General features: G+C 44.9%; 4 protein-coding genes and 1 pseudogene across 5 annotated transcripts; all 5 read left to right on the forward strand.

The window, feature by feature from the left end:
• The first annotated feature begins 1,765 nt into the window (after window positions 1–1,765).
• VDAC4 (voltage dependent anion channel 4) lies at window positions 1,766–6,153 on the forward strand. Its single transcript, XM_048694236.2, has 7 exons — window positions 1,766–1,950; window positions 2,109–2,184; window positions 2,917–2,984; window positions 3,106–3,216; window positions 4,437–4,523; window positions 4,756–4,964; window positions 5,440–6,153. The coding sequence occupies exons 2-7, from the start codon at window positions 2,136–2,138 to the stop codon at window positions 5,738–5,740; spliced, it is 825 nt and encodes a 274-aa protein (XP_048550193.1). The 5' UTR covers window positions 1,766–1,950; window positions 2,109–2,135; the 3' UTR covers window positions 5,741–6,153.
• Window positions 6,154–6,301: 148 nt separating this feature from the next.
• On the forward strand, window positions 6,302–7,838 carry LOC147973740 (translation initiation factor). Its single transcript, XM_087522230.1, has 5 exons — window positions 6,302–6,941; window positions 7,020–7,091; window positions 7,181–7,305; window positions 7,411–7,483; window positions 7,581–7,838. The coding sequence occupies exons 1-5, from the start codon at window positions 6,588–6,590 to the stop codon at window positions 7,683–7,685; spliced, it is 729 nt and encodes a 242-aa protein (XP_087378356.1). The 5' UTR covers window positions 6,302–6,587; the 3' UTR covers window positions 7,686–7,838.
• A 3,694-nt stretch (window positions 7,839–11,532) lies between these two features.
• On the forward strand, window positions 11,533–16,319 carry LOC125506354 (scarecrow-like protein 9; annotated as a pseudogene). The gene is made up of 3 exons (XR_015603005.1): window positions 11,533–11,672; window positions 11,850–11,925; window positions 12,037–16,319. The product of XR_015603005.1 is annotated as a scarecrow-like protein 9 (transcript).
• A 90-nt stretch (window positions 16,320–16,409) lies between these two features.
• LOC125506356 (scarecrow-like protein 14) lies at window positions 16,410–20,602 on the forward strand. Its single transcript, XM_087522231.1, has one exon. The coding sequence runs from the start codon at window positions 16,447–16,449 to the stop codon at window positions 18,385–18,387; it is 1,941 nt and encodes a 646-aa protein (XP_087378357.1). The 5' UTR covers window positions 16,410–16,446; the 3' UTR covers window positions 18,388–20,602.
• Window positions 20,603–21,291: 689 nt separating this feature from the next.
• LOC125506357 (scarecrow-like protein 34) lies at window positions 21,292–23,954 on the forward strand. Its single transcript, XM_048671187.2, has one exon. It carries the CDS (start codon window positions 21,684–21,686, stop codon window positions 23,721–23,723), a length of 2,040 nt encoding a protein of 679 aa, XP_048527144.2. The 5' UTR covers window positions 21,292–21,683; the 3' UTR covers window positions 23,724–23,954.
• The last annotated feature ends 3,465 nt before the right edge of the window (window positions 23,955–27,419 follow it).

Consider the following 27,419-nt stretch of genomic DNA (forward strand, 5'->3'; position numbering starts at 1 on the left):
CACTAAAGCACCCTTATGTAGCGTGACCTAGTTTTCTCCGTGACGGAGCAAAAGCTAGTGGTTGATCTGGTTTAGCGTTCGCAACACACGGAGGCCAGCGAGGAAAATTTTTCATTCCTACACTAATAATTACATAATTCAAAGTTTTTTTCAAGAAAAATTTAGAAGACTCGGCGAAAAAATATATTCAGTTTAGTTTTTCTTTTGACATGATATCCAGTTTAGTTTGAATGGAAGAGACCTCGTCTATTCGGTTTGTTTTCGTTTACTAGCACATATACCCGTGCGTTGCACCGGAAGACAAAATCAATATGTATTCAAATGTAATTAGAATTTTATGGACAAAATATAACGGCTCATGAACAATTTAATGTTTACAAAGATCTATGGACGCACATTGTCACAAAATAACTTATATATCGGTTGCACTTGCACTTGAATGTGTTAAAATAAACCTATACTTCCACATCATATGCAATTAAAAAAATAACTGATTATCTTTGATCCAACGCGCATACCTTAAAAAATATTTTCTTAGTCGAAAGCACTTCCTAGATTTCAAACAAAATGCCAAACTCTATGGTTCACAACAATGTTCCTCAATTGTCAACACACCCCGGGTATTGCTTAAAATTGACACAAAGCGCCCCTTCCTCTGTCAAATTGTGACAAATTCTATATCTATATTGATAGAGAAGGTAAAAAAATTTGAAAAAAAAATCTAGTGCACTCTATATCTTAAAAAAGTCACAAATATGGTTACTCACCCCACCAAAAAAGGTTACTTTCCTCTCTAATGATTGTTCTTGATAGTCTAAACATAATGTAATTCTTGTCATGTCTGCCAGAGTTTTACTAAAAGGGAAAAAAAGGAAAAATTAGATAAAATTAGGAACCAAGGAAGAAAATTATGAAACTTAGAAACTTTTGTTCAAAATTGTACAATTAAAAAGCTTGATTTTATCTAAAAATCAGATTAATAACAGAAAGTTAAAATATAAAATAATTTAATTTAATATTGGATTTCCTACTAATTAATTTCGTGATATGCATATATATGCCTGCTTTTTAAATAGGAAGGCAATCAGCGACAATAATTATCCAGCGTGCATCTTGCTTTTTTTAGATCTGCATCTCCGCTTTTAAATAGGAAAGCAATCAAGCTGCACTAATTAAATCATTGCCTTCCCGTGGAGTCAACTTCTTCATTTGCCTTTTTTTTCTTGGCGTTATTCCTTCCTTTCTTGTCTTTCTAATTACAGAAAATCATTTATTTCTTAGACTCTCGGGGCAGCTCTGCTTATTTCCCAGGAAATTCATAAGCTAATGCGTGCCTGGCTTTAGCCAGTTGGTTGTGCACGTTGAGATTAAATGGCAGGTCTTGAGTTCGACTCCCATGAAAATCAACTAATTTTTGCTGCGCTCCTCTACAATCTCGGCCCATATGCAAGGGCGAAGTCGCAGCTCACAATCTCGGCCCATGTGGGGCAAAGCTCGTGACGGATAAAAATCGTAATTTGTCAAATCTATACCAATGGCAACATTAGTACCACCTCGTGTATATGTTTTAAATTTAAACTGAAAGCGTAAATTTACAGAAAGAAAGCGTATTGTGACGGTGAACCCACGGAGTCAATCCATGCTTTATTATTAGGGATAGATTAAGGATAGAAATATAAATTTGGTTTGCTTCGGGTGCACGTCCAAATATCCATCTCCTCCTCGTGGCTACGGACTCCTCGCCGTTGTTTCCTTTTACCCGTCCCGAGCCCGTGACCTACCCAACCCGACCCGGCGCGGATCTAAAATCTCTCTCTGCCAGCCACCACGCGCCTGCCCTACAGCCGCCACCGACGCCCCGTCCCCGCCCCCTCCCACGGTCGCCGCCGCCGCCGCCGTCGCCGTTCGTCTCCGCCCCGTCCGCGGTCTTTCCCCCCATTGGGGTTCGAGGTATTTGCACCCGCCGATTCTCCAAACCCCACTGATCTCCACGATTCCTGGGCGGCCGGCGCGCCGCCTGGATCCGCCGCCGCCGACTCCGCTGCCCTGCCGGGGCGTCGATTGATCATGCTGCTGATATGGTCGAGTTATTTCCTTTAAATTGGCAGGACCTGAGGTGCTTCTAGCTGGGAAGGATGAGCAAAGGCCCGGTTCCGTTCCCTAGCTTTGGGAAGAAAGCAAAAGGTAGGCGGGCATCTTCCTCTTCCCTGGTACTCGATTGTCAAACATCATGCTAATTTATGCACCTGTTGTGTGCCTTGGTGATTCAATTTTGCTGTGGCTGGTCCTGAGAATGCAGTGTGTTTCTTGGTATCTTTTAGATAGAGCTAACTTGAGACCGACAGAAGCATATGTTCCAACAGGTTACATAGGGCTTGCTTTGAATCCACTGCACTTAATAATCGCTTTGCTCATTATTAGTGGAGCTGTATGATAGTTTTTGAACGGACAAATAGATAGATACTCTCGTCTCAGCTTCCTTTTTCAGTTACTGCATTAATTCGATGTGTAGTCCCATATATACCTGCCAACTGGAAACCGTTGTTGCATTCCTATGATCGGCACATATGGACCGTGTTTATAAAGAAATAACGGCTCTACTCCGAGGGAACCCTGTATATGACCTGACTGTTCTGCGGAGTGGTTTCTGGACCGCTGATTGCTCATCTTGTTGTAGTATCTCGTTGTTTTATATATAACTAGTTTGAGTAATAACCGTTCCCCACCTTTATCTGATGTTGTCTGGTAAATACAGGTTAATTTTGTGCTTGGTTTGTTTTAGTTTTCAGCGCTTTTTTAAGCCTTCGTCTGGTTGTACTTTATTGTCATCTGAATCTTCGTCTGGTTGTACTTTTTTGTCATCTGAATCTACGAGTGTCTTGCATTAACTTATCTCATCTGTTTATTTCTCTATAGATCTCTTGTACAAGGACTACAATTTTGACCAAAAGTTTTCATGGTCAACAACTAGCGAATCTGGTTTGGTAAGCACTCGTCATTTAGCCGCCCATTGCAGTTTTTTTGTGTGTGTGAAGATAATGTCCTAACTACTTGCTTGCTTGTTAGCTACAAACACATTGCCTTTATTATTGTATTATATTGCAGGGTATCACAGCCTCTGGTGTGAAGTTCGATGAACTCTTCATTGGTGACATACGGGTACAACATAAAAGTGGTAGAAATACTGTTGATGTCACAATCGATTGCGATTCCAAAGTAAGATCCTTGTAAAGTTCGGTTCTCTATTCTTGTTTACATGCATGTATTTTGTACAAAGACTACAGTGTATTATTGCTTATATTTTTCTCAAATAGGGGCTGCTAGTTTGGCCTCATTAAAGCCTCATAAATGTACGTATATTAGAAGACGAAATAGGAAGTAACATGCAGTGCCAAAATAAGTAGGACATATGTTTTAATTTGGCTTTTGTTCAGCTGAAATTGATGAATGTTATATGTAATGCTGGACGGCCTTCCGTTTTGACTTTTGAGGCTATAAAGAATGTACTGACATAGCCAACTTGTTGATTTCTGAAGAGAGAAGTGCATATTACACCCCTCAACTCTAGCCCTAGTCTAATATACACCCCCCAACTCCAATACCATCTACTCCCCGTTGACCGGTTTTGACATGTTGACTGGGTGAACAGTAACAAAAAAATCAAAAAATATTTTGGTTTTTCCAATGAGTGAACATTAAATTCAAAAAAAAGTTGGAAATAAAATTCAACAAGCAGTTTCAATTTTTACCTGGTGAATAGTAAATTCCAAAAATACATTTTTGCAAAAAACCGAATTATTTTTGCGTGGATGATTTTTCAGCGCGTGATGTCTGACAATTTTCAGCTTGTTTGGACATTTCATTGGTCTCTCAACAAAAAAAAAATATCAGCCCGAACTGTTAACTGTTTCATGCAAATATAATTCAGAAATTTTTGTTTTCTTATTTTTTTTCCTGAAATTTACTGTTCACCCGGACAAAAAGTCAACATTTTAAAAAATCAAAATTATTTTATTATTATTTATTCAGAACTTTTTAAAATTTTACTGTTCAGCCGGTGAAAAAACGTAATTTTTTTAAAAAATATATTTCTTTTGAATTTACCGTTCACCCAGTCAACAGGTCAAAACCGGTCACCGGGGAGGGAAGGGTTGAATTCCGCCTGATTTTGAGAGTTGGGGGGTGTAAACTAGATGGTATTGGAGTTGGGGGTTGTATATTAGACTAGGGCTAGAGTTGAGGGCTGTAATATGCACTTCTCTCATTTCTGAATGTGAGATTTAGATAGACTATCATATCTATGCAGCTGTGTTCTTAGCTCAGTGTTTCATTTCTGAAGACTGAATATTCTTATTTTTCCGACCTTCCTAACTTATGGCATGTCAGAGTTAAACATCGTCTATCTATGTATCTTACTAGAGTCTTTGCTCCTGCAGGTGTCAACCGCGGTCACTTTTGATGAAGTAGTCCCTGGTTTGAAGACTTCTTTCGGCTTCAAGGTTCCTGATCAAAAGTCAGGGAAGGTGGGTATATTTTGCTTTGGAGGGATAATCAATTTTACTGAAAACATAGGAAGTTGGTGCTCTAGTAAACGAGTAATGCATTCAGCGAGTCTAAATAAGCTGGATTTGAATCTTTTGTCACATTATATTTATCTATTGCCTGTAAATTGGCTTATAACCAACATTCAACCCCACTGCTTCTCCATATTGTGTTATTTCCATTGTTTTTCTACTAATTACTGTTCATTGTCAGCTCGATTTGCAATACCTTCATGATCGCTTCACACTGAATTCAACCATTGGCTTGACTTCGGCACCTGTGATCGAGCTGGCAACAACTATTGGCACAAACGAACTTGCTGTCGGTGCCGAGGTTGGATTTGACAGCACTTCAGCTTCTGTTACCAAGTACAACTCAGGGGTCAGCTATACCAAGGATGATTTTTCTGCCGCCTTACAAATGTAAGTCTTTGCAAGTTCCTGCTTTGTTCAAGGTTTCAAGCATACGAGATCTGCATTGTGACACATTGCTCGAATGCAGCCAATTACATCTTTCTGCTTGCAAAACTTGCCCACATAGTTGTTCGGTACTGCTTTAGATTAGGAGTAGTAAGTAGTAACAAGGAAGAACTTGACTAGTTAAATTGTGCAGCTAATTGTCTAAAGCGGAAGCTTCAGGTTGCGCTTTAGTTTGAACCCGTAGCTGATTAAAATATCATATAGGATAATACTGGTAACTTTTAGGGTAGCAACACCCGTAGAGTGCATTGAGATGTCTGTCTCCAGGATTACAGACATTTTCTCTTGACAAACTCCATCTGATATGACTTCCCTATATTGGATATCTTCTGCAAGTCTGATGACCGGATGCATTTTGGTTAGCAAAGCCCTCGCTTGCCGTTCACTAACAAACCTTGGTTTGTGTTTTGCTACACAGGGCTGACAAAGGCGAGACACTGAAAGCTTCCTACATCCACCTGTTCAGCCCGACCAGCGCAGTGGCGGCCGAGGTAACGCACAGGTTGAAAACAAAGGAGAACTACTTCACCATCGGGAGCTCCCACGCGCTCGACCCGTCCACGACGCTCAAGACGAGGTTCAGCAACAGCGGGAAGGCCGGGCTCCTCTGCCGGCACGAGTGGAGGCCCAAGTCGTACGTGACGCTCTCGGCCGAGTACGACCCCAAGGTGGTGAGCTCGCCGTCAAGGTTCGGCGTGGCCGTGGCCCTCAGCCCCTGATCACCCGCCTGCCCGCCCGCATCTCCTCCCTGTACAACAGCGCCAGCGTTAAGCACGCCGCTCCGCTCGTATATGTCCGAGCCATACTCGCCGATGATTCTTTTTGGTCTCTCTCTCTTTTTGGGTTACAACAGTATTGGTATTGGCCCACGGAAACCTTGTCTAGGAGTTGGGCTCATTTTTGCGGGATTCCTCCGATTAGCCTGCCTGCCGGCCGGCGAAGTAAGGGGCCGGGAACTGGAAATATACAGAGGTTTTGTACTATTAGGCATACGCTTTGGCCACTCCAGGCGATGAAATTGCTGACTTGCTGTCCGGGTTTGCTCGAAAATCGCCGCGTCGACTGCGGGGGTCATCTCAGGGTGAGTGATTGTTAGTTTGATATCGTGGATTTTAAGCCTGCATTTCCCTGATGTGTTGCTGTCATGGCTCGTCTTTTCGCTGAAAGTGTGTTGAGATTTTGGGTTTTGCCATGTCCTGGATGGCCTATCTACCAATGATTTGTGTGGGGGTGGGGATGCCTGCGTCTGCTTGTGGGCATGGGCACCGTTCTCTTGGGGCTGGGTGGGCATTGGCATTGAGCAGTGACTAGTGAGGGACCGAGGACGAGATCTCTCTTTCCTGTGGCAAATCATGGGTTCCCCGTGACTTGTCCTGTGTGTCACCTCACCTACTACCAAGGGTGGGGTGGGGTGCGTGGCCTCCTCGCGTCGTCACTTGGCCCGGCGCTCTCCACGCTCCAGCGTCGCCCGCCCCTTTCTCCTCGCCCCCAACTCTATCCGACCCATCATCACCCACTGACTAAAACCCCACACACTTCAAAGGTTTCAGCAGCACGAGGAAGGTGATGGGGGCGGTGACAATGGCGAGCAGCTTCCTCGTCCTCCGCCCGCGGGCGTCTTTGCCGTCGGCGTCGCATCCTCGTCGTGCGCCCACGAGCCGGGCGGCATTGCCCGCCCCGCGGCGCCTCCTGGCCACGGCTGCTGAAACTCATCCGCGGGAGGGGCTCTCCGTGGCCGGCGAGACGAGGGCGAGGGCGACGACGACGCGGCTCTACTCGCTGGCGCCGTGCCCGGTGCTGCTGGCGGCGCTGCTGCCGGGGGCGGAGCCCATCAGCGCGGCGTTCGAGCCCTTCGTGGAGCTGGTCAGGACCTTCAGCCTCCCCGACTGGCTCGTGCACTGGGGACACCCCGGCAACATGGTACTCCCTGCTCCGCTCTTTCCTCCTCGCCATGAAAAACAGCCTCAAATCAGAAGAAAATATTCTTGTTTCTTTCAGGCCGTGGTGCTGTTCGCAATGGGTGGGTACGGGACATACCTGGGATTCAGGATCAAGCTGTCTGACGACCCTGTAAGTAGCACTCGTACAACATTTATCTATACTACCAGCACTGATAATCTGGAGCTGACACCAAAAGCATCATAACTGCATACACACAGGAGGAGAAGGCCAAGGCCAAGGACCTCCACCCCAAGCTCCTCGGCGGCATGTTCTTCTTCTTCGCCCTCGGTGCCACCGGCGGGGTCACCGCCCTCCTCACCTCCGGCAAACCAATCCTCGAAAGGTAGGTACACATCTCTCACAATTCAGATATCAGAACATATACACTGCTACAGTGCTACTAGCCTGGCTGCAACTCATAGTAACCCATTGGCAATGGCTTTTGCAGCCCTCACGCGGTAACCGGTGTCATTGGCCTTGCACTCCTGACCGTGCAGTCTCTCCTGCCAACATTGTTTGAGGTAACTTGAGTTGGAAATTATGAACATGGAAAACTCCTGCATAGCAATGGCTCACACCCATATAGATAACCTGTGAATTGTGATGTTGTTTTGTCAGGGAAACCCTGGGCTGAGAGGCGCGCACGGCCTACTCGGCAGCAGCATCATGACGCTCTTCCTTTTCCACGCCGCGTTTGGGCTGCAGCTCGGCCTCAGTTTTTAGTTTGGGGTTTGTTTCTGTGGTTGTTTAGAAGAAGTAAATTCATCTCCCACAATTTCTCCTTGTCTTTGTTAGCTACTAGTAGTACTGTCAAGAAAACGATATCCCAACTTACATACGTGCAGGTATGCATCACAACATAATTTCTTTCCAGAACCATGGATTACAATGTGTATGATCTTTTTTACAACCGTCAGGGGGTTTGTGTAAACAGAAACAAAAGTAATAGAGATATTTTTTACAACCGTGAGGGGGTTTGTGTAAACAAAAACAAAAGTAATAGAGACATAAGCTGTTGTTACTTTTGTTTCGTGTAAATATAGAACCCTGATAAATCCCGATCGTTCGGATTTTAAGCACATCATCCCGAACGTTTTTTCATAGCAACTTTAGTTGACCCGAGGTGGCAACTTTAGTTGTTAAAATATGGCAACTTTGTCACAGTTTGTTTTTTTGTCAGAAAATTATCATGTTTGCCATGCGGAACTAAAGTTGCTACGAAAAACGTTCGGGCTGCCATCCTTAAAATCCTAAGGTTCAAGATTTATTATTTCCTTAAATCTGCGGATGCCCCATTGCAATTAAATGCCTAAATTAGGATCCCAAAAAATTGGGCAAGAGGAGAGGCGAAAATAGGAAACGAAAAATTGACAACATGTAGGAAATAGTAAACGGGAGCCAGGAAATCAGAAAAGAGGGAAGGCGAGCGCACCCCGCATGATCGGTATCGAATGATGAACGAGTAGTTCGGATTTGTTACGAACATTTTGTGGTTCGCCACATAACTTTTTTTTGAGGGGCGCCACATAACTTTCTCAAAACCTAAACGATGTTTATAGATGAACAACGTTCTTTATTTCATGTAGCTAAAATCAAAGGAATACAAAGGTTGACAGGAGGGGTAAAGTACCAGACATGACGACCAACATCTAATGTTGTCGCCATTTTGGCCAGAGCCTCCTTATTACACGAACCCTGTTCATGGCACAAATCACATGCCAAAATAAAGATCTCTCAGCTTTAATCTCCTCCAAGATCATACAATGAGCACCCAAGTTTTTGTCCGCCTGATGCTCTGTGATGACTCTTAGACAGTCCGATGAGATTTTGAGCTTCCCCATGCGCATCTCCTCACTGAGCGAGAGCTTCTCGGCACGCCATCGCCTGCAGGGTCTCTACATGTGTTATCCCCTCAAATATCACAACCGATGCACCTAGAAAAACTCTCTGGGCATCCCGGCAAACATCGCTGATTGCCTGCGGTTGCTTGCTTTCACGACAGCTGCATCCACGTTGATCTTACAAAATCCTTCAGGTGGAGGGATCCATCTTCCTACTTTGCTCTTGCACTTGTTGTAGCCTTCTTCGCTAGGCCCGTCCCCTTGATCTCCTCCAAATATCGTGTGATAAATAAGTGAGTAGACAAAGGGCTTTGATATTCCCGTTCGTAAGTTACTTTGTGCCGAGCATACCAAATCGCCCACAAGGTGACGAGAACGTCGATGACTTGCTCCTTGGACAGGGTGTTGCATAGTGAAAATGGTCACAATTAAGGGTCGGGCGTTTCGTCCCCATAGATCGGTAGAACAACGTCATCATCACGCAGAATCCGGACGACCTTTGCCATATTGTAGTCTACTAGGAGTGAATGTCTCCACGAGTCATTAGCCACGTTGCAAATGGAGCAGAGCACTATAGGCGTCAACTTCCTCCTTGCTCTTTCTTCCCCAGTTGGCAGAGATGATCTTGCAAGACGCCATTGAAATGTTCGTAGGTTAGGAGGTACCTTTACCTTTGAAAGGCTCTTCCAGTTTTTTCTCCTCTTGTTCTTGGTTGGACTTTTCAGAATCACCATTTAACCAAGCTTCTCATCTCCTTTTTTGTGTCCACCAACATCTTGTAGCACAAACGAACTAAGAACACTCATATTCGTTCCCAGTGCCACGCCCAGAAATCCAGCTGAGTAGTAATGCTGATTGGAATATGTTCTGGCTCATCCTTTTAGGCCTGGAGGGGCTGGGCCTGGGGTGTGGGAAATTTGCTTTGCTGTTACCTATGTAGATATTGGGGAGTTCCTAGTGAGAACTATAGGTCCCGGCACCCATGTAGGCACACTCTTGGGCGCGGCCTAAAACACGCGCGTCCGTCGGCTGGTCCTGTCTCGGTGTTGACTGGTCAAATGTTGACCTTTGTGAAAAAAAATAAAAAACAATATAAAATCGCAAAAAACCGTGAATTTCTAAAATGTACATGAAATTTTCAAAAAAATTCAAAAAACCTTAAAAAGTTCATCAAATTTGAAAAGAGCTTATCGATTTTACAAAAAAAATCATCGAATTTGAAAAAAATATTTTTTAAAGTTCATCTATTTTTTTTTAAAATCATTGAATTTAAAGACATCAAATTTGAAATAAGTTCATTGATTTTGAAAATTTTCATCGAATTTGGAAAAAAATCTTCAAATTTGTAAAAAGTTCATCATTTTTTTAAATACACAAAAATTACAAAATATCAACATTTTTTTAGAAATATGAATTTTAAAAAGAACAAAGGAAAAAAACTCGAATAAAGTCACCCTAGAAATGACAAGCAAACCGGGAAAATACCGGTCTGGGAAGCTTCCTGAAGCTTCCCAAAGCCATGGAATCCCGCGACTAAAGAAAGAAATAAAACCAAGAAAAGAAGTTAGAAAACACTAGTCTTTCGATAGCCTAGTGGTCACTGTCATTGGCGCCTAAGAAACTGGTCTTGCATTCGAACTTCCGCGCTGCATCTTTTTCGAACTTCTATATAGAAAATACCCGCAAATGGGCCGGCCTAGAGCAGAAACCGGGGTGTGCGCCCATTTGTAGAAACAACTAAAACGGGCGCATGAGAAGAGCATAATTGGTTTGGTGCCAAAAAATTGGTACATAAAGTTGCTAATATTTTAGGTTGCAAAAACGTATTATATTATGGGACAGAGGTGTATTTGACAATTCTTAGTATTGACAGCCAAATATTGGTAGCAAACCAATCATACTCGAAGCGCCAAAGAGGGGATGCCTACATTTTGTACTCCCTCCGTTCCTAAATACTCTCTCCGTTCCTAAATATTTGTCTTTCTAGATATTTCAACAAGTGACTACATACGAAGTAAAATAAGTGAATCTACACTCTAAAAAATGTCTACATACATCCGTATGTGATAGCCATTTAAAATGTCTAGAAAGACAATTATTTAGGAACGGAGGGAGTATTTGTCTTTCTAGATATTTCAACAAGGGACTACATACAAAGAAAAATGAGTGAATCTACATTCTAAAATATGTCTACATACATCCGTATGTGGTAGCCATTTGAAATGTCTAGAAATACAATTATTTAGGAAGGGAGGGAGTATTTTCTAAAAAAAGAAAGCATATGTGGATTGGGTATTGGGCCTGGGGTGAATTTCCAATCAGGCCCACGCTTCCCGAACGCTCTCGACCCTTCTGCTTGGCTGCTCCCGTGGATCGTGGTCCGCCGCCGTCTCCGTCTGCCCCTCCCAGCTCCCCCTGCCCCCAGCCGTCCAGGTCCAACGCGTGCGCAGTACCACCTGCTGACCGCTCCGCGCTAGCCCAACCTCGCCGTTCTCCTGCACCCGGGCCCCGGCCGGCGCGCGCCGGCTCTCCCTTGGCTGCTCCCCTGCCAGCCTCCGCCTAGGCCGCCGTGCTGCCGCCGCCGCCGGGCATTACAGCATTGGCTAATTATTTTGTACCGAGAGGATGAGTGAGAGGATGAAGCCATTCCGCTCCGCCAAGCTGCTACTCCCTCCGTTCCTAAATATTTGTCTTTCCAGAGGTTTCAAATGGTGACTACATACGGAGCAAAATGAGTGAATCTACACTCTAAAATATGTCTATATACATCCGTATGTGGTGACCATTTGAAATCTCTAGAAAGACAAATATTTAGGAAGGAGGGAGTACAAACTATGCGTGAACACGCCAGAGCAGCAACTTCGTTCAGGTCAAATCTTCTTAACCTGGACGGTTAGCGTATGAAGATCAACATATATGTACGTAGATAGATAGCGTTCTGGAGGCCGATGTGTGAAATAAAATTTGAACAAACGAAATCTGTACTCGAGTTGTGTTACATTTCTAGGCTCATCTTCATACTGCTCTACCATTTTTTTGGTTTCAGATATTGTCCCAATGCCTTGCATTTTGTTATGCACTTCACATGGCCAGAGCAAAACCAGAGCAGCAAGCAATACTGAGTGAACCTCTGTACATCCATTGTACTTGATTTTATTGCTAATTATCTCTATGGTTTCACCTTAAGAAGTTCATAGCATCATGTGATGCGTTTATTTGTTTGCTTGCTGCAGGCCTGAAGGTGGTTACTGATTTGGTCAAGTATGCATATCGTGGCAGGGATATAGGACTGTAGATTAAGCATGAGTATTTCCTAGTTAGTTTCTGCCAATTCTTTGATTTATTTTGGAGAGCTGAAGGAAAACATAAAATGCTGACTGATGAGCATGTAGCAGTTACAAGATTAAGGATATTGCCAGAAATGTTTTTAATCGCTGCATCTGTTGCTGGTTTTTCATGTACTCACTTTCTGGCACTTGCATTTTTTTTTATGTCTCAAATCCATAGGGTGTAACCAGGCTTTATTGGAAGGAGAAGATTGCTGTGTTTTACATTTGCACTATCATTTTTAGTGATCCTTCAGCATCTAGCTTCAGCCTTCATGAGTTCATGTGTTGTGTGGGATTTTTTTATGTGCTTTTTTTTCTGCTGTGTTTTCTGTTTTGAAATTCTGCAAGATTCTACTACAAGTAATTGTGGGCACTTGGCACTATCTTACTGCAGGGTTTACATGATAGGCATGCAAACTGGATGAAAGCATCTCCTTGGCCAATTGGTGCAAATCCATGCCTGTCGATGGTGATGATGGTTTTTATCCTACTGGGAATGATCTGGTGCTCTTCTATACTCGGTAGTTAGCTACATTTGCCATTATGTCTAGATGTGGATGGTTCATCCCTTGCATGGTTAAAACAACTCTGGACAGTAAGTTTATTACAAAGTATCGCATATTCAAGATTTTAACTAGGTATATTTTGGCTTCTCCAGGAATATCATTTACTCTTTTGACATATCAGCATAATTTCTAAGCTTCCACTTAAATAATTATTGTTTATGCACTAGTTTTTCCCTTCAAGATTCATGTGCAACAAAGTAGTATATGTAACTATGTGTGCGTGTAACTGAGATACAATTTGAATTGTAGCTAAGGACTCGGGACTAGTGGGCCGTATGTGTCAATTTATGCTGCCCTGTCATTTTGCCAAACATCAGAAGCAGAGTAAAACATGTCATGCTTAGTGCAGTGTTCTGGCATCTGATCTCACCTACCTTCTAAAAAAGTCTGTTTGCAAACTTAAAAAGTTTCTCAAAAATTGAACACATGCACATATTTGGGTATTAAGTTCACTTTTCAAATAAATTCCGTGCAAAAAGCTACTATGTTAGCCTTCATCATTTTATTATTTCTGCACTGCACAAAGATTTGCAGATGCAAATAGTACTCGAATATGTACATGTGTGATTTTCTTCTTGAGTTTTGAAAATATCAATTTGTTTTCGATGTAATTCTCTTGTACAAGGAAATGGAACAAGGAGGTCACATCACACCTAGATAATTAGGAAAACAGCTGCTCTTTGGTTCTTTCTGGTTGGAGGCAATTCGGTGATTCCAAGGGGACAAGCTTAGCAGAGAAACATTACACCTGCCATGATTCCCTTCCATTCATTCCAGGAAGAGCTTTGCCATTACCATTTCCATTGCCATCACCATGGCTGCCACTCCCGTCTCCCCGGTGTTCCCAGACCTTCCCTTGATGGCTCACGATGACAGCAACCGCTTTGCCGTGCAGGATCAACTGTCACTCCCATATATCACACAAATCCTCATGGAGGAGGAGGATGACGTTGATGAAGATAACCCTGCGCTCCTCAAAGCCCAGCAGCCCTTTAAATCCTCTTTTCCAGCATGCATGCCTCCACCTTAATGGCGGACAAAGGCAGCGCCTTGGCCAGTGACGTGCACTCTCCCAGCTCGGCCATCTTCAAGTTCAAGGGTGTTGATGAGGTCCGCAGCTTGCTGTTGCTCGCCAATGGAGAGTACAACACTCACATCTTTAGCACTGCTTTCCTCAAGGGCATGGAAGAGGCGAAGAAGTTGTTGCCCACAAACTGTGAGCTGACGGCCACCGGTGAGCAGGACCAACCGAAAGAGAAAAGTGGCATCGGCCACAAGGACTCGAGCGACGAGGTGGAGGCTGATGTCAGTAGGACGAACAGATTAGTCGAAGCTCGTGCCTGCGAGGTGTTCGACTTCGATCAAATGTGCAGTTCCACGGACAATGAGTCTGGGAACAGTAACAAGAAGGGGAGAAAGAGCAAGGCGCGGGTGATTGACCTGCACACGCTGCTGATCCACTGTGCCAAGGCGGTGGTGGATGACCGCCGGAGGGCAGGTGAGTTGCTCATGGAGATCCAGCAGTACGCCTCACCCATTGGTGACGGCACACAGCGGCTTGCCTACTGGTTCGCTGAGGGTCTGGAGTCACGGCTCACCGGCACAGGCAGCCAGGTGTATGGGATGCTTACCGCGAAGGCTACCTCTGCCATGGCGCACTCAGAGGCTTACCAAGTATTCATTTCAACGTGCTGCTTCAGGAATGTATCCTTCTTGTTCGCCAACAGGGCCATCTTCAATGCGGCAGTGGGGAGGAGCAGGTTGCACATCGTTGATTATGGCTTTTCTTATGGATTCCAGTGGTCAGAACTTCTGCGCTGGCTGGCAGCAAGGGATGGTGGCTCGCCAGAAGTCAGGATCACCCACATCGACCTCCCGCAGCCCGGACTCCACCCAGGAAAACATATGGAGGAGATCGGTAATCGGCTGACTGATATTGCCCGAGAGCTTGGTGTGCCATTCAAATACCGTGCCATCTTGGCAGAGTGGCAGACCGTTTGCATCGAGGACCTGGACCTGGAACCGGATGAGGTGCTTGCTGTGAATGACCTGTACAACTTCAGGACCTTAATGGATGAGTGTGTCGTCATGGGCAGCCCGAACCCCCGCGATGTTGTCCTCAGCAACATCAGCAAGATGAAACCGGACGTGTTTGTCCAAAGCACCGTGAATGGCTCCCATGGCACCTTCTTCTTGTCACGGTTCCGAGGGGCCCTCTTCTTTTACTCTGCACTGTTTGACATGCTTGATGCAACCATGCCACGGGAGAGCAAACTGCGACTGGCGCTGGAGCGCGCCGTCTTTGGGTGGGTTGTCCTGAATGCCATCGCATACGAGGGAAAGGACCGGGTGGAGCGTGGTGAGACCTATAAGCATTGGCAAGTCAGAAACCAACGGGCAGGCCTGAGGCAGCTGCCACTGGACAGCGAAACTGTTAAGATGGCTAGGGACATGGTAAAGAATGAATACCACAAGGACTTTGTCATCAACGAGGATCACCAATGGCTGCTGCAGGGGTGGAAGGGTCGCATCCTCTTGGCTCACTCAACATGGGAGGCAGACGGTGGTAGCTCCCACTGTTAACTGTAGTATTTTCCTACAGTTGAACATAAGCAGATATGATATTAGTACTATACTGTTTGTGGTGTGGTTTATGCTCTCAACCTGAAAGATGCATTTGACACATCCAATACTTATCTGACAGCTTGAATCATTTTCGTAGCTCTTTTCTTGTACTCAACTGTGTAAGATAAATATATATAGAGTTGTGTGTTGTTTGAACTAGTTGCATACTCGTTTTATTGTTTGATGCAGAGTTTTGGATGTTCACAGGAACCATCTGAACTCTCTGTCATGGCCTGATGGATTTGTGTGACCCTGGTAAGGAAGATGAAGGTCCGAGAACTTCTGATTATTTCATTGCTTACTTTTGACAGAGCACATGATGTCCCTTTTATAAAGAAGTGTCGTCCCGATATATTGTCCTTCTGATACATTTTCTGCGTAGGAGAGGTTATTAATGTTATGGACATTAGTATAAGATACAGCTGGGGCATCCCCTCCTGTTTCCTTCAAACATCTTAAATTTTGCTCTTAGACACGAATATGAATAACGCCACAGGGTGCCACTGCCACATGCTAAATGTCTCTCCGGTTGCCTGCATTGTTCAAAGAAAAAGGATAACTGAAATATCTTGAATTTGTAATTTCTTTCTCTGCGTTTTCATCTTACAAATCCATTTACCTACTTGCAGGTGTCCAAGCGTGGAGCAGGAAAGAAGCATAACTGAACATGGTTACAGGTTAAATGCATCTAGAAAAACTTGCTACTACATGTGAACTAATCAATTTTCAGGATAATACTAGAGATCTTTTAATGATCTTACCTGCCAGTGCTACTGCTACTACACGCGAACTCACAACAGCCTGACATTTTAAAACATAAATAGATGTCTACAAGAAAGTTGACCTCTTCTGATCAAGGACAGAAGGCTGGCTGTGACAACAAGATGGACATGGTCTTTCTCAAAGGCCTCTCTTTGCCCATATGTGCAGAAGCCGGCCGGCCGGCGGATGGTTAAACTAACCATGTGAAATGTGAAGCTACGATGGTTCCAATAGACAGCAACATACTGTACGATGTAGTTGCTGTCTTCACATGGAATGGATGGATGGCGTAGGAAATGATATACCCACTTCAAATCCAAGATATTGTCACTGCACCATCAGGAACAGCATACACTCCACTATGGCTGCCACACCGGAGGAGTTGTTGGGCCTCGCCGAGCCTGCACCACTGTCCCCCTCCCTCTTCCTCGACCTTCCTCCAACGACCCATGGTGACTCACAGAATGACCTGGCCCTGGAATACATTTCGCGCATGCTCACGGAGGAGGACATCGCCGACAAGTTCTTCTACCAGTACCCTGACCACCCGAAGCTCCTGCAGGCGGAGCAGCCCTTTGCCGAGATCCTCGCCGACACCTCATCATCCGCCGCCCAGGAGTCCTTTGCCTCCTCCACCTCCATCTTGATGGCCAGCCAAGGAAACAACACGGACTTCATGGTCTCCGGGTGCCAGGTACAGGATCCAGTCTTCTTCTTGAACGGCACAGGCACGGTGGAGCCCAATAGTATGGTGTTTCCCAGCGAGAGCAGCACCAGCATGAACATGCTGTCGAGCATGGAATTCTTCAAAGGCATGGAGGAGGCCAACATGTTCTTGCCCACAGACGATGTGATGGTGGATGGTAGGGGGCGTAAGAAGAGGTCTGGCATGGATGGTGAGGCGGAGGCGGGCTTGGGCAGGAGCAGCAAGCAAATAGTGCTGCTGCTGCATAGTACTACTACCTTGGAGGAGGAGGAAGCCACCGCGCTGGAGATGTTGGACCGGCTCATCCTCAACGGCTACGAAGCATGCCCGAGCGAGATGCAGGAGGTAGTACGTGTCACCTGGGAAGACAAGGAGGACAAGGCAGCACGGCAGAGCATCTCCAGGCGTGGGAGGCGCGGGGCGAGGCATACAGTGGTGACTGACCTAGAGACTCTGCTGACCCGCTGTGCAGAAGCAGTGGTCAGCAACGACGTGCGTGGCGCGGGCAAGCTGCTGGAGCGGATCAAGTGTCACTCATCGCCGAGAGGGGACGCTAGGCAGCGGCTGGCGCACTACTTTGCCCAGGGGCTGGAGGCACGGCTGGCTGGCACGGGGAGCCGACTGTATCGATCGCTCATGGGGAAGCGCACCTCAGCCGTGGAGCTCATCAGGGCCTACCATCTGCACACGGCCGCGAGCTGTTCGATCAAGGTGGGGTTGCTCTTCTCCACCAAGACCATCTACAAGGCCGTTGCAGGGAGGAGGAAACTGCACATTGTGCACTACGGCATCAGCACAGGGTTTCAGTGGCCGGACTTGCTCCGGTTGCTGGCGAATAGGGAGGGTGGGCCACCGGAAGTGAGGATCACCGGCATCAACACCCCTCTGCCCGGGCCCTGTCCGGATGCACTGATGCAGGAGGCAGGGCACCGGCTCGACAATTGCGCGAGCCAGTTCGGCGTGCCATTCAAGTTCCACGCCATCGCATCCAAGCCGGAGGATGTCCGGGCTGAGGACCTGCACATCGATCCAGATGAGGTCCTGGTCGTGAGCAGCCTATACGAGTTCAGGACCTTGATGGACGAGAGCCTCACCTTTGACATGGTAAGCCCAAGGGACATGGTACTCAAAACTATCAGGAAGATGAGGCCGTCTGTGTTCATCAGTTCCGTCGTCAATGGACCATACGGCGCGGCGTTCTTTATGACGCGGTTCCGCCATGCGCTCTACTACTTCACGGCGTTGTTCGATGTTATGGAGACCACCGTCCCATGGGATGGCGACAAGAGACTTCTGGTGGAGCGGGACATACTTGCACGGTCCGCCATAAACATGATCGCCTGTGAAGGCACAGACCGGGTGGAGCGCCCTCAGAACTACAAGGAGTGGCAGGCGCGGAACCAGCGAGCGGGGCTAAGGCAGCTGCCATTGGACCCTGATATCGTTCTGATGCTCAGGGACGAAGTGAAGAATAGGTACCACAAGCATTTCATGATCAGCGAGGATCACCGGTGGCTTCTGCAAGGATGGAAAGGTCGGGTGCTCTATGCCCACTCCACATGGGCAGCTGCTGATGCTACTGGCTCTCTAGTGTGATGGACTGAAAGTACCGATAGACGCAACTTTCATCAGTGTTTGATGGTCTATTGCAGTACCAGATGTGTGTTTGCTCCTCTTTTGTATCTGTAACTTAGTGACAGAAACCATTATCAGATTGTCTGAGTGTCCCCTGTTTGTTCATAGCTGCTGTGAGCACACATATCTCTGTTGAATAAACATGTAAAATTGCCATGACACTATGTAGAATCCCTGCATGACAACATCCTAATAGCGCCTATGCATCATATCTGTCTACGCAAAACAACATCCTAATAGCCGGTCATGTGCGAACAAGCGTTTGGTGGTCTGCGGGGGCGGAACCCAGGTCATCGCCGGCCAAGAGACAGGTACGGCGAGCTTCTCCTCGTGCAGCCGCCACCATTTCTCTCAGTCTCTGCTCAGCGTAGAATCGACCCATGCCGCATTGTTGCAGACATCTCTCTTGGCTCTCCCGCTGCCCCCCTTGTCACTTATTCGCCTCTCTGCCAGGCAAATGTCTTTGAGAAACTCAGCACCTCTGTTGTGTTTCGATACATTATTTGCGTCCAGACATTGTGTTACCGGGTATATCAGGGGTTCATCACTAATTTCAATGGGGAACCAGGCATATCAGGGGGATTCAGTGCCTTTTGTCACTGCACGAAGATACTGTTTCGTGGTTCAGTTTGTGACAAGTGATTAGATAGTGCCGCTGCGTTTTTGAATCCAGGACAAAGGTGAATGGGCACTGATTTTTCAGTTATTTTTTTATCGAGAGCTAGTCAGGTCTTGTGTAGGGGTTCAGTTTTCATAGTGCTTTTTGTGTCAGGTTGCAGATTCAGTTTATGCAGACTTAGCTCATGGTGCTTTTTTTTTTGGTTTATTGAATTCTGTGGGGGTAATGTGTCTGGCATTTTAGTCTGTTTTCTATGCTGATTCAGGGGATTATGAGACCTGCTCAGGTTTATTTTCTCATGAGATTTAGTCAGTTCTATGCAGGTTCAGTTTAGTGTGTTTTTCCTCGGAGCACATTCAGATTATGTATTGTTATCCTCTTTCTCAGCAGCAGTCAGGAGAATTCCTCCAATATTGTTATGGCATAATTATATAACAAGCAGTAACGCAGGTGGCGATGCAGGAGAACAGTGGCTTCATGATCCTCAGGTCATTCAGTATATGTGTCTGTTACCTTTTTTTCTCAAAAGTAGCAAGGAGGGAACTCGCACATTATATGTGTTTCAAGATCTTAGTGAATGCTTCTAATGGCAGCCAGTTACTATGTATTTATATTTTCAGAGAATTGGTTTGCTGCAGGAAACGAAGATGTCTGCACTTTTTTGTTTGATATGTTTCTGCAGCATCCTCTGAATGTTTTTTATGTGAACTTTTGTTTCAAGGGGTGTTACTATTTGATCAGTAATTAATCGTTTTGAGGCAACGTCTCACTAGCATAGTAATGTTTATATGGTTCTGTTGGCCTTATTTTTTGACTGTACACTACCTCTGCTGCAAGGAAATCCTCCATTTTACATTACATCCATCTGCTACATAACATGTGCTTTTTGTTTCTGCAGAAGATCTGGGCACTCTATGGCCCAGGGGTCATCGAGCGGTGGCTACCAACCCAACTACGACCCTGATGTTGATCCGTCCAATAGCGACAGCTTTGAGGATAGCACAGCATCAAGTGACGAAGTAGTGCCAGCCCTTTTTTTGCATCTATCCTTTTCTTCCTTCGCACTTCCTTTTTTTTTCCTCCAGGTCTCCAGGTTAGACATACTCATTCTCTGCATCCTGCAAATTTGCAACCATTTAACATTTTTAGTTCATGTTCAACTAGAAGTATTATATTCTGAACATGTTGATCAACGGCATCCTGAAAGATTTGAGCATTACGACATGAGTAATTTGATTGGCGTAACTCAGTAATCTTTATTTCAGTCAAATTCAGTGTTCCTCTCAGTCCTCTTCTTAGTCTCAAGTCTATTTAGTTTTAGTCCTTCAGTTTTTCTTATGTATGTCTTCAGTACTTGTCATTTTTAGTTTGCATTCCTCAGCTTATAGTATTGTTCAGTCAGTTCAGTTTATAAGTTTTCAGACCCTTCTTTTCAGTCATTTGTTGTTCTGATTTTCTTAACATTTAATTCATCTTAGTTTCTTAGTCTCTTAACATTTGTTTTTCTTAATTTTTGATTTAGGTATCTCAGTCCTGACATTTTTTGTAGGCCTTTAGTCATTAGTTTATATTCAGTTATGTTCAGTTACTTTTTGTATTGTTCAGTTTTTGTTTGTATTATCTCTTAGGTTTATTTTTTCAGTCATTATTCAGCGTTCTTTCTTCATTTCTCATTATTTTTACTCATTCATATTTCCTCAGTTCAATTCAATGCTCTTCTTTTAGTCATAGTTGCATACCCGTTTTATTGTTTGATGCAGAGTTTTGGATGTTCAGTCTCCAGAGTTTGAAGTTGAGCTTTGTATGTTCACAGGAACCATTTGAACACTCTGTCATGGCCTGATGGATTTGTGGGACGCTGGTAAGGAAGATGAAGGTCCGAGAACTTCTGATTATTTCATTGCTTATTTTTAACAAGTACATGATGTTCCTTTTGTAAGGAAGAGTCATCCCGATACATTTTCCTTCTGATACATTTTCTGCGTAGGAGAGGTTAATGTTATGGACATTAGTAAAAGATACAGCTGCGGCATCCCCTCCTGTTTCCTTCAAACATCTTAAATTTCGCTCTTAGACACGAATATGAATAATTCCACAGGGTGCCACTGCCGCATGCGCATGCTAAATGTCTCTGTCTTGTTTCCCGCATTGTTCAAAGAAAAATGATAGCTGAAATGTCTTGAATTCAATTTCTTTCTCTGCGTTCTCATCTTACAAATCCATTTGCCTACTTGCAGGTGTCCAAGTGTGGAGCAGGAAAGAAGCATAACTGAACATGGTTACAGGTTAATGCATCTAGAAAAACTTGCTACTACATGTGAACTAATCAATTTTCAGGATAATACTAGAGATCTTTTAATGATTTTACCTGCTAGTGCTACTACACGTGAACTCACAACAGCCTGACATTTTAAAACATAAATTGATGTCTACAAGAAAGTTGCCTGCTTCTGATCAGACAAGGACAGAAGGCCGGCTGCGACAACAAGATGGATATGGCCTTTCTCAAAAGCATCTCTTTGCCTATATGTGTAGAAGCCGGTAGGCCGGCGGATGGTTAAACTAACCATGTGAAATGTGAAGCTACGATGGTTCCAATAGACAGCAACATACTGTACGATGTAGTTGCTGTCTTCACATGGAATGGATGGATGGCGTAGGAAATGATATACCCACTTCAAATCCAAGATATTGTCACTGCACCATCAGGAATAGCATACACTCCACTGTGGCTGCCACACCGGAGGAGTTGTTGGGCCTCGCCGAGCCTGCACCATTGTCCCCCTCCCTCTTCCTCGACCTTCCTCCGATGACCCATGGTGACTCACAGAATGACCTGGCCCTGGAATACATTTCGCGCGTGCTCACAGAGGAGGACATCGTCGATAAGTTCTTCTACCAGTACCCTGACCACCCGAAGCTCCTGCAGGCCGAGCAGTCCTTCGCCGAGATCCTCGCCAATACCTCACCCACCGCTGACCAGGAGTCCTTTGCCGACTCCACCTCCATATTGATGCCCAGCCAAGGAAACAACACAGACGTCATGGTTTCCGGGTGCCAGGTACAGGATCCTGCCTTATTGAACTGCACAGGCACAGTGGAGCCCAATAATATGGTGTTTCCCAGCGAGAGCAGCACCAACATGAACATGCTATCGAGTATGAGTATGGCATTCTTCAATGGCATGGAGGACGCCAACAGGTTCTTGCCCGCAGATGATGTGATGATGGATGGTAGGGGGCGTAAGAAGAGATCTGACATGGATGGTGAGATGGAGGCGGGCTTGGGCAGGAGCAGCAAGCAAATAGTTGTGGTGCTGCATAGTGCCTTGGAGGAGGAGGAGGAGGAAGAGGAGGAAGCCACCGCGCTGGAGATGTTGGACCGGCTCATCCTCAACGGCTACGAAGCGTCCCCGAGCGAGATGCAGGAGGTAGTACGTGTCACCTGGGAGGACAAGGAGGACAAGGCAGCACGGCAGAGCATCTCCAGGCGTGGGAGGTGCGCGGCGAGGCATACGGTGGTGACTGACCTAGAGATTCTGCTGACCCGCTGTGCAGAAGCAGTGGCCAGCAGCGACGTGTGCGGCGCGAGCAAGCTGCTGGAGCGGATCAAGTGTCACTCATCGCCGAGAGGGGACGCTAGGCAGCGGCTGGCGCACTACTTTGCCCAGGGGCTGGAGGCACGGCTGGCTGGCACGGGGAGCCGACTGTACCGATCGCTCATGGGGAAGCGCACCTCAGCCGTGGAGCTCATCAGGGCCTACCATCTGCACACGGCCGCGAGCTGTTCGATCAAGGTGGGGTTGCTCTTTTCCACCAACACCATCTACAAGGCCGTTGCAGGGAGGAGGAAGCTGCACATTGTGCACTACGGCATCAGCACCGGGTTTCAGTGGCCGGACTTGCTCGGGTTACTGGCGAATAGGGAGGGTGGGCCACCAGAAGTGAGGATCACCGGCATCAACACCCCTCAGCCCGGGCCCTGTCCGGCTGCACTAATGGAGGAGGCAGGGCACCGGCTCAACAATTACGCAAGCCAGTTCGGCGTGCCATTCAAGTTCCGCGCCATCGCATCCAAGCTGGAGGATGTCCGGGCTGAGGACCTGCACATCGATCCAGATGAGGTCCTGGTCGTGAGCAGCCTATACGAGTTCAGGACCTTGATGGACGAGAGCCTCACCTCTGACATGCTAAGCCCAAGGGACATGGTACTCAACACTATCAGTAAGATGAGGCCGTCTGTGTTCGTCAGTTCCGTCGTCAATGGACCATACAGCGCGGCGTTCTTTATGACGCGGTTCCGCCATGCGCTCTACTACTTCTCGGCGTTGTTCGATATGATGGAGACCACCGTTCCATGGGTCGCCAAGAGACTTCTGGTGGAGCGGGACATATTTGCACGGTCTGCCATAAATAGGATCGCATGTGAAGGCACAGACCGGGTGGAGCGCCCTCAGAACTACAAGGAGTGGCAGACGCGGAACCAGCGAGCGGGGCTAAGGCAGCTGCCATTGGACCCTGATATTGTTCTGATTCTCAAGGACGAAGTGAAGAATCGGTACCACAAGCATTTCATGATCTGCGAGGATCATCGGTGGCTTCTGCAAGGATGGAAAGGCCGGGTGCTCTATGCCCACTCCACATGGGCAGCTGCTGATGCTACTGGTTCTCTAGTGTGATGGACTGAAAGTACCGATAGACACGACCTCCATCAGTGTTTGATGGTCTGTTGTAGTACCAGAAGTGTGTTTGCTCCTCTTTTGTATCTGTAACTTAGTAACAGAAACCATTATCAGATTGTCTGAGTGGCCCCTGTTTGTTCAAAGCTGCTGTGAGCACACATATATCTGTTTAATAAACATGTACAGTTGCCATGATACTATGTGGAATCCCTGCATGACAACATCCAAATAGTGCCTATGCATTATATCTGTCTACACAAAATAACATCCTAATAGCCAGTCATATGCGAACAGTGAGCATGGATGAGATGCTCAGGTTCTTTGTGGTGAAACCAGCCCACCAGAGATAAAGTCTTAGACTTGCCACCGGTGCTCGCTTTTCCTGAATTTATTTCAGGCTTTGTTCGTTCAGTTTTCATAGTGCCTTTTGTGTCAGGTTGCAGATTCAGTTTATGCAGACTTATCTCATAGTGCTTTTTGTGTTTATTGAATTCTGGGGGGTAATGTGTCTGGCATTTTTGTCAGTTTTCTATGCTGATTAAGGGGATTATGAGACCTACTCAGGGTTTTTTTCTCATGAGATGTAATCAGTTCTATGCAGATTCAGTTAAGTGTGTTTTTCCTGGGAGGGCATTTAGTGTATGTATTGTTATCTTCTTTCTCAGCAGCAGTTAGGGAGAATTCCTCCAAATATGTTATGCCATAATACATCCCTCCGTTCCTAAATGTAAGTCTTTTTGAAGATTCCACTACAAACTACATACAGATGTATATGGACATATTTTAGAGTGTAGATGCACTCATTTTGCTCCGTATGTAGTCCATAGTGGAATCTCTACAAAGACTTATATTTAGGAATGGAGGGAGTAGATAATAGTATAACAAGCAGTAATGCAGGGGGCGATGCAGGAGAATAGTGGCTTCATGATCCTCAGGTCATTCAGTATGTGTTTGTTACCTTTTTTTCTCAGCAGTAGCAAGGAGGGAGCTCGCACATTACATGTGTTTAGATCTTAGTGAATGATTCTAATGGCAGCCAGTTCCTTTGTATTTCCTTATTTAGAGAACGGGTTTGCTGCAGGACACGATGTCTGCACTTTCTTGTTTAATATGTTCCTGCAGTGTCCTCTGAATGTTTTTTATGCGAACTTTTGTTTCAAGGGGTGTTTATATTTGATTAGTACTTAATCATTTTGAGGCAACGTCTCACTAGCATAGTAATGTTTATATGGTTCTGTTGGCCTTATTCTTTGGCTGTTCATTACCTATGCTGCTAGTAAATCTCCCATTTTACATTCCATCTATCCGCTACATAACATGTGCTTTTTTGTTTCTGCAGAAAGGTCTAGGGACTCTACGGCTCAGAGCCTCAGAGGTCATCGAGCGGTGGCTACCAACCCAACTACGACCCTTCTTCCTTTGCGCTTCCTTTTTATTTCCCTCCAGGACTCCAGGTTGGACATACTCATTCTTGGCATCCTGCAAATTTGCAACCATTTAACATTTTTTGTTCATACTCAGCCAAAAGTATATATTGTGAACATGCTGATCAAGGGCATCCTGAAAGATTTGAGCATTACTACATTAGTAATTTTGATTGGCGTAACTCTGTAATCTTTATTTCAGTCAAATTCAGTTTTGTCCTCTTCTTAGTCTCAAGTTCATTTAGTTTTACTTCTTTACTTTCTTATTTATGTCTTCAGTACTTGTCATTTTTAGTTTGGATTCCTCAGTTTATAGTATTTTTTTTCTTCAGTCAATTTTGTTTACAAGTTTTCAGTCCCTTCTTTTCGGGCATTTCTTGTTATGATATTCTTAACATTTAATTCATCTTAGTTTCTTAACATTTGTTTTTCTTAACGTTTAATTCGGTTATCTGCGTCCTGACATTTTTTTGCAGACCTTTAGTCATTTGTTTATATTCAATTATGTACAGTTACTTTTTGTATTATTCAGTTTGAATTTTGTTCAGTTTTTGTTTGCATTATCTCTTAGGTTTATTTCTTGAGTCATTATTCAGCGTTCTTTCTTCATTACTCATTCGCACATTTTTTGTTCTTTCCACTGCTTGAAGTGATTGCGACAACTACGAAGGCTCAGGAACAGCCCTGAAAAAACACAGTAAGAGAGTCCAATCTCTGAAATATACCATTTGATCTCCTAAGTAGTAGTAGTAGTAGTAGAAGGCTTGGCAGTGGTCCAAATCTTGCACATTTACGGGGAAAGGTACACGATGAATTTTCGGAGTCTATAGGGGAAGATTCCACCAGCCCCGTATTTCTTCAGTTCAATTCAGTGTTCTTCTTTTAGTCATATTCAGTGTTATTTTGTACAGTCATATTCATTGTATTGTACTTACATCCACTCAGTTTTCCCCTTCTAAATGAAAAGGCAACCCACCTCATTTTCCCTGTTGCTATCTTCTCTGCATCTATTTTTCCTTTAGCAACATTTCTATGTATGTAGCCCTTTTCATCGAGCAATTCTAACTTGAGGCCCACATGCAGTGACAATACATGATACTGGATCAGTGGGTGTTATCTTTATTTCTTCAGTCAATATTCAGTTTATCAGTTTTCAAGGACTATACATATATCATTTCAGTACTTTAGTCTTCATTATCCAAATCACATACATAGCTGGGAAATGAATTGAATGGGGTCTCAGTGGCGTCGAATCCCACCATGGTCAGATACATGCTGTGTAATCAGAGATACAACTTGCAAAATCATGTTTTTGCGGGGCCAACGCCAACAAGCCCGCTGGCCAAGAAGGAGCTGCATGTTGTCGGCGGGGCTCAAGGCAGATCTTTGGGCTTGAAGGTTTCCTACACATTCACAAGTTGGCTATCAGTCTATCAGCTATGTACATTTCTGGATCATTTTTGGCATTCAGTTTTGTTTAATTATGGGCAAATAGTTATAATTTAATTCAGTTTTCTGTTCCATTAGTTTACAATTCTGGGCAGCAGTGGTTATTTTGTTCAGTTCAAGTTCAGTTATAGACGATAGAGCAGTTGTCATTTCAGAGTTGTTCAAGTTCAGTTTTTGGTCCCCTTTAGCTCAGTTCAGTTAGAGAGCAACATCCGGCATTCAGTTTTTGCAGGTGCACAAAGCTTACTGGAGCACTCATTTTTTTCAGTCTTAAATTTTTTCAAGCAAGCACTGAAACATTTTTTGCCACAAACTTTTTTCTTTCCATGCTAAATTCGGTTAGCATCAGTGACTTGGAGGTTGGACTATTGTTCTTTGTTTTTTGTTTTGTTGACGGGATCCACTATTACACGCGTGGGCGTAGTAAGTGTCAAACGAACCACTCACCTCCCTTGACTCTTTACTTTCTTCTATTTATTTTCCAGTGTATATTCAGCCTATCAGTTATTGAATTACTTTCATTCATGTATGTAGTTCCCTTATCAGCGCTGTCAATTATTTTCAGTCATTTTCATTGTTTTATGTTTTCAGACAATATTCAGTCATAAGTATTCTCCCAAGTGTCACCATGTATGAGTCTGTCTCTCATTCTTATTATCATTAGGCTCTGTCTCTCAGTCCATCTTCAGGTTTCAGTTATTTATACAGGGAATGACAGCATTTGCATCCTACTGAAAATCAAAGCATCTTGCATGCATAGGTTCAGTTTTTTCAGATAAAACATCAACAATGCAGCTGCCTCTTAACACACAACTAGTAG

Source organism: Triticum urartu, chromosome 5A (genome assembly GCF_056163025.1).
Source record: "Triticum urartu cultivar PI428250 chromosome 5A, HENAU_Tu73, whole genome shotgun sequence".
Lineage (NCBI taxonomy): Eukaryota > Viridiplantae > Streptophyta > Magnoliopsida > Poales > Poaceae > Triticum > Triticum urartu.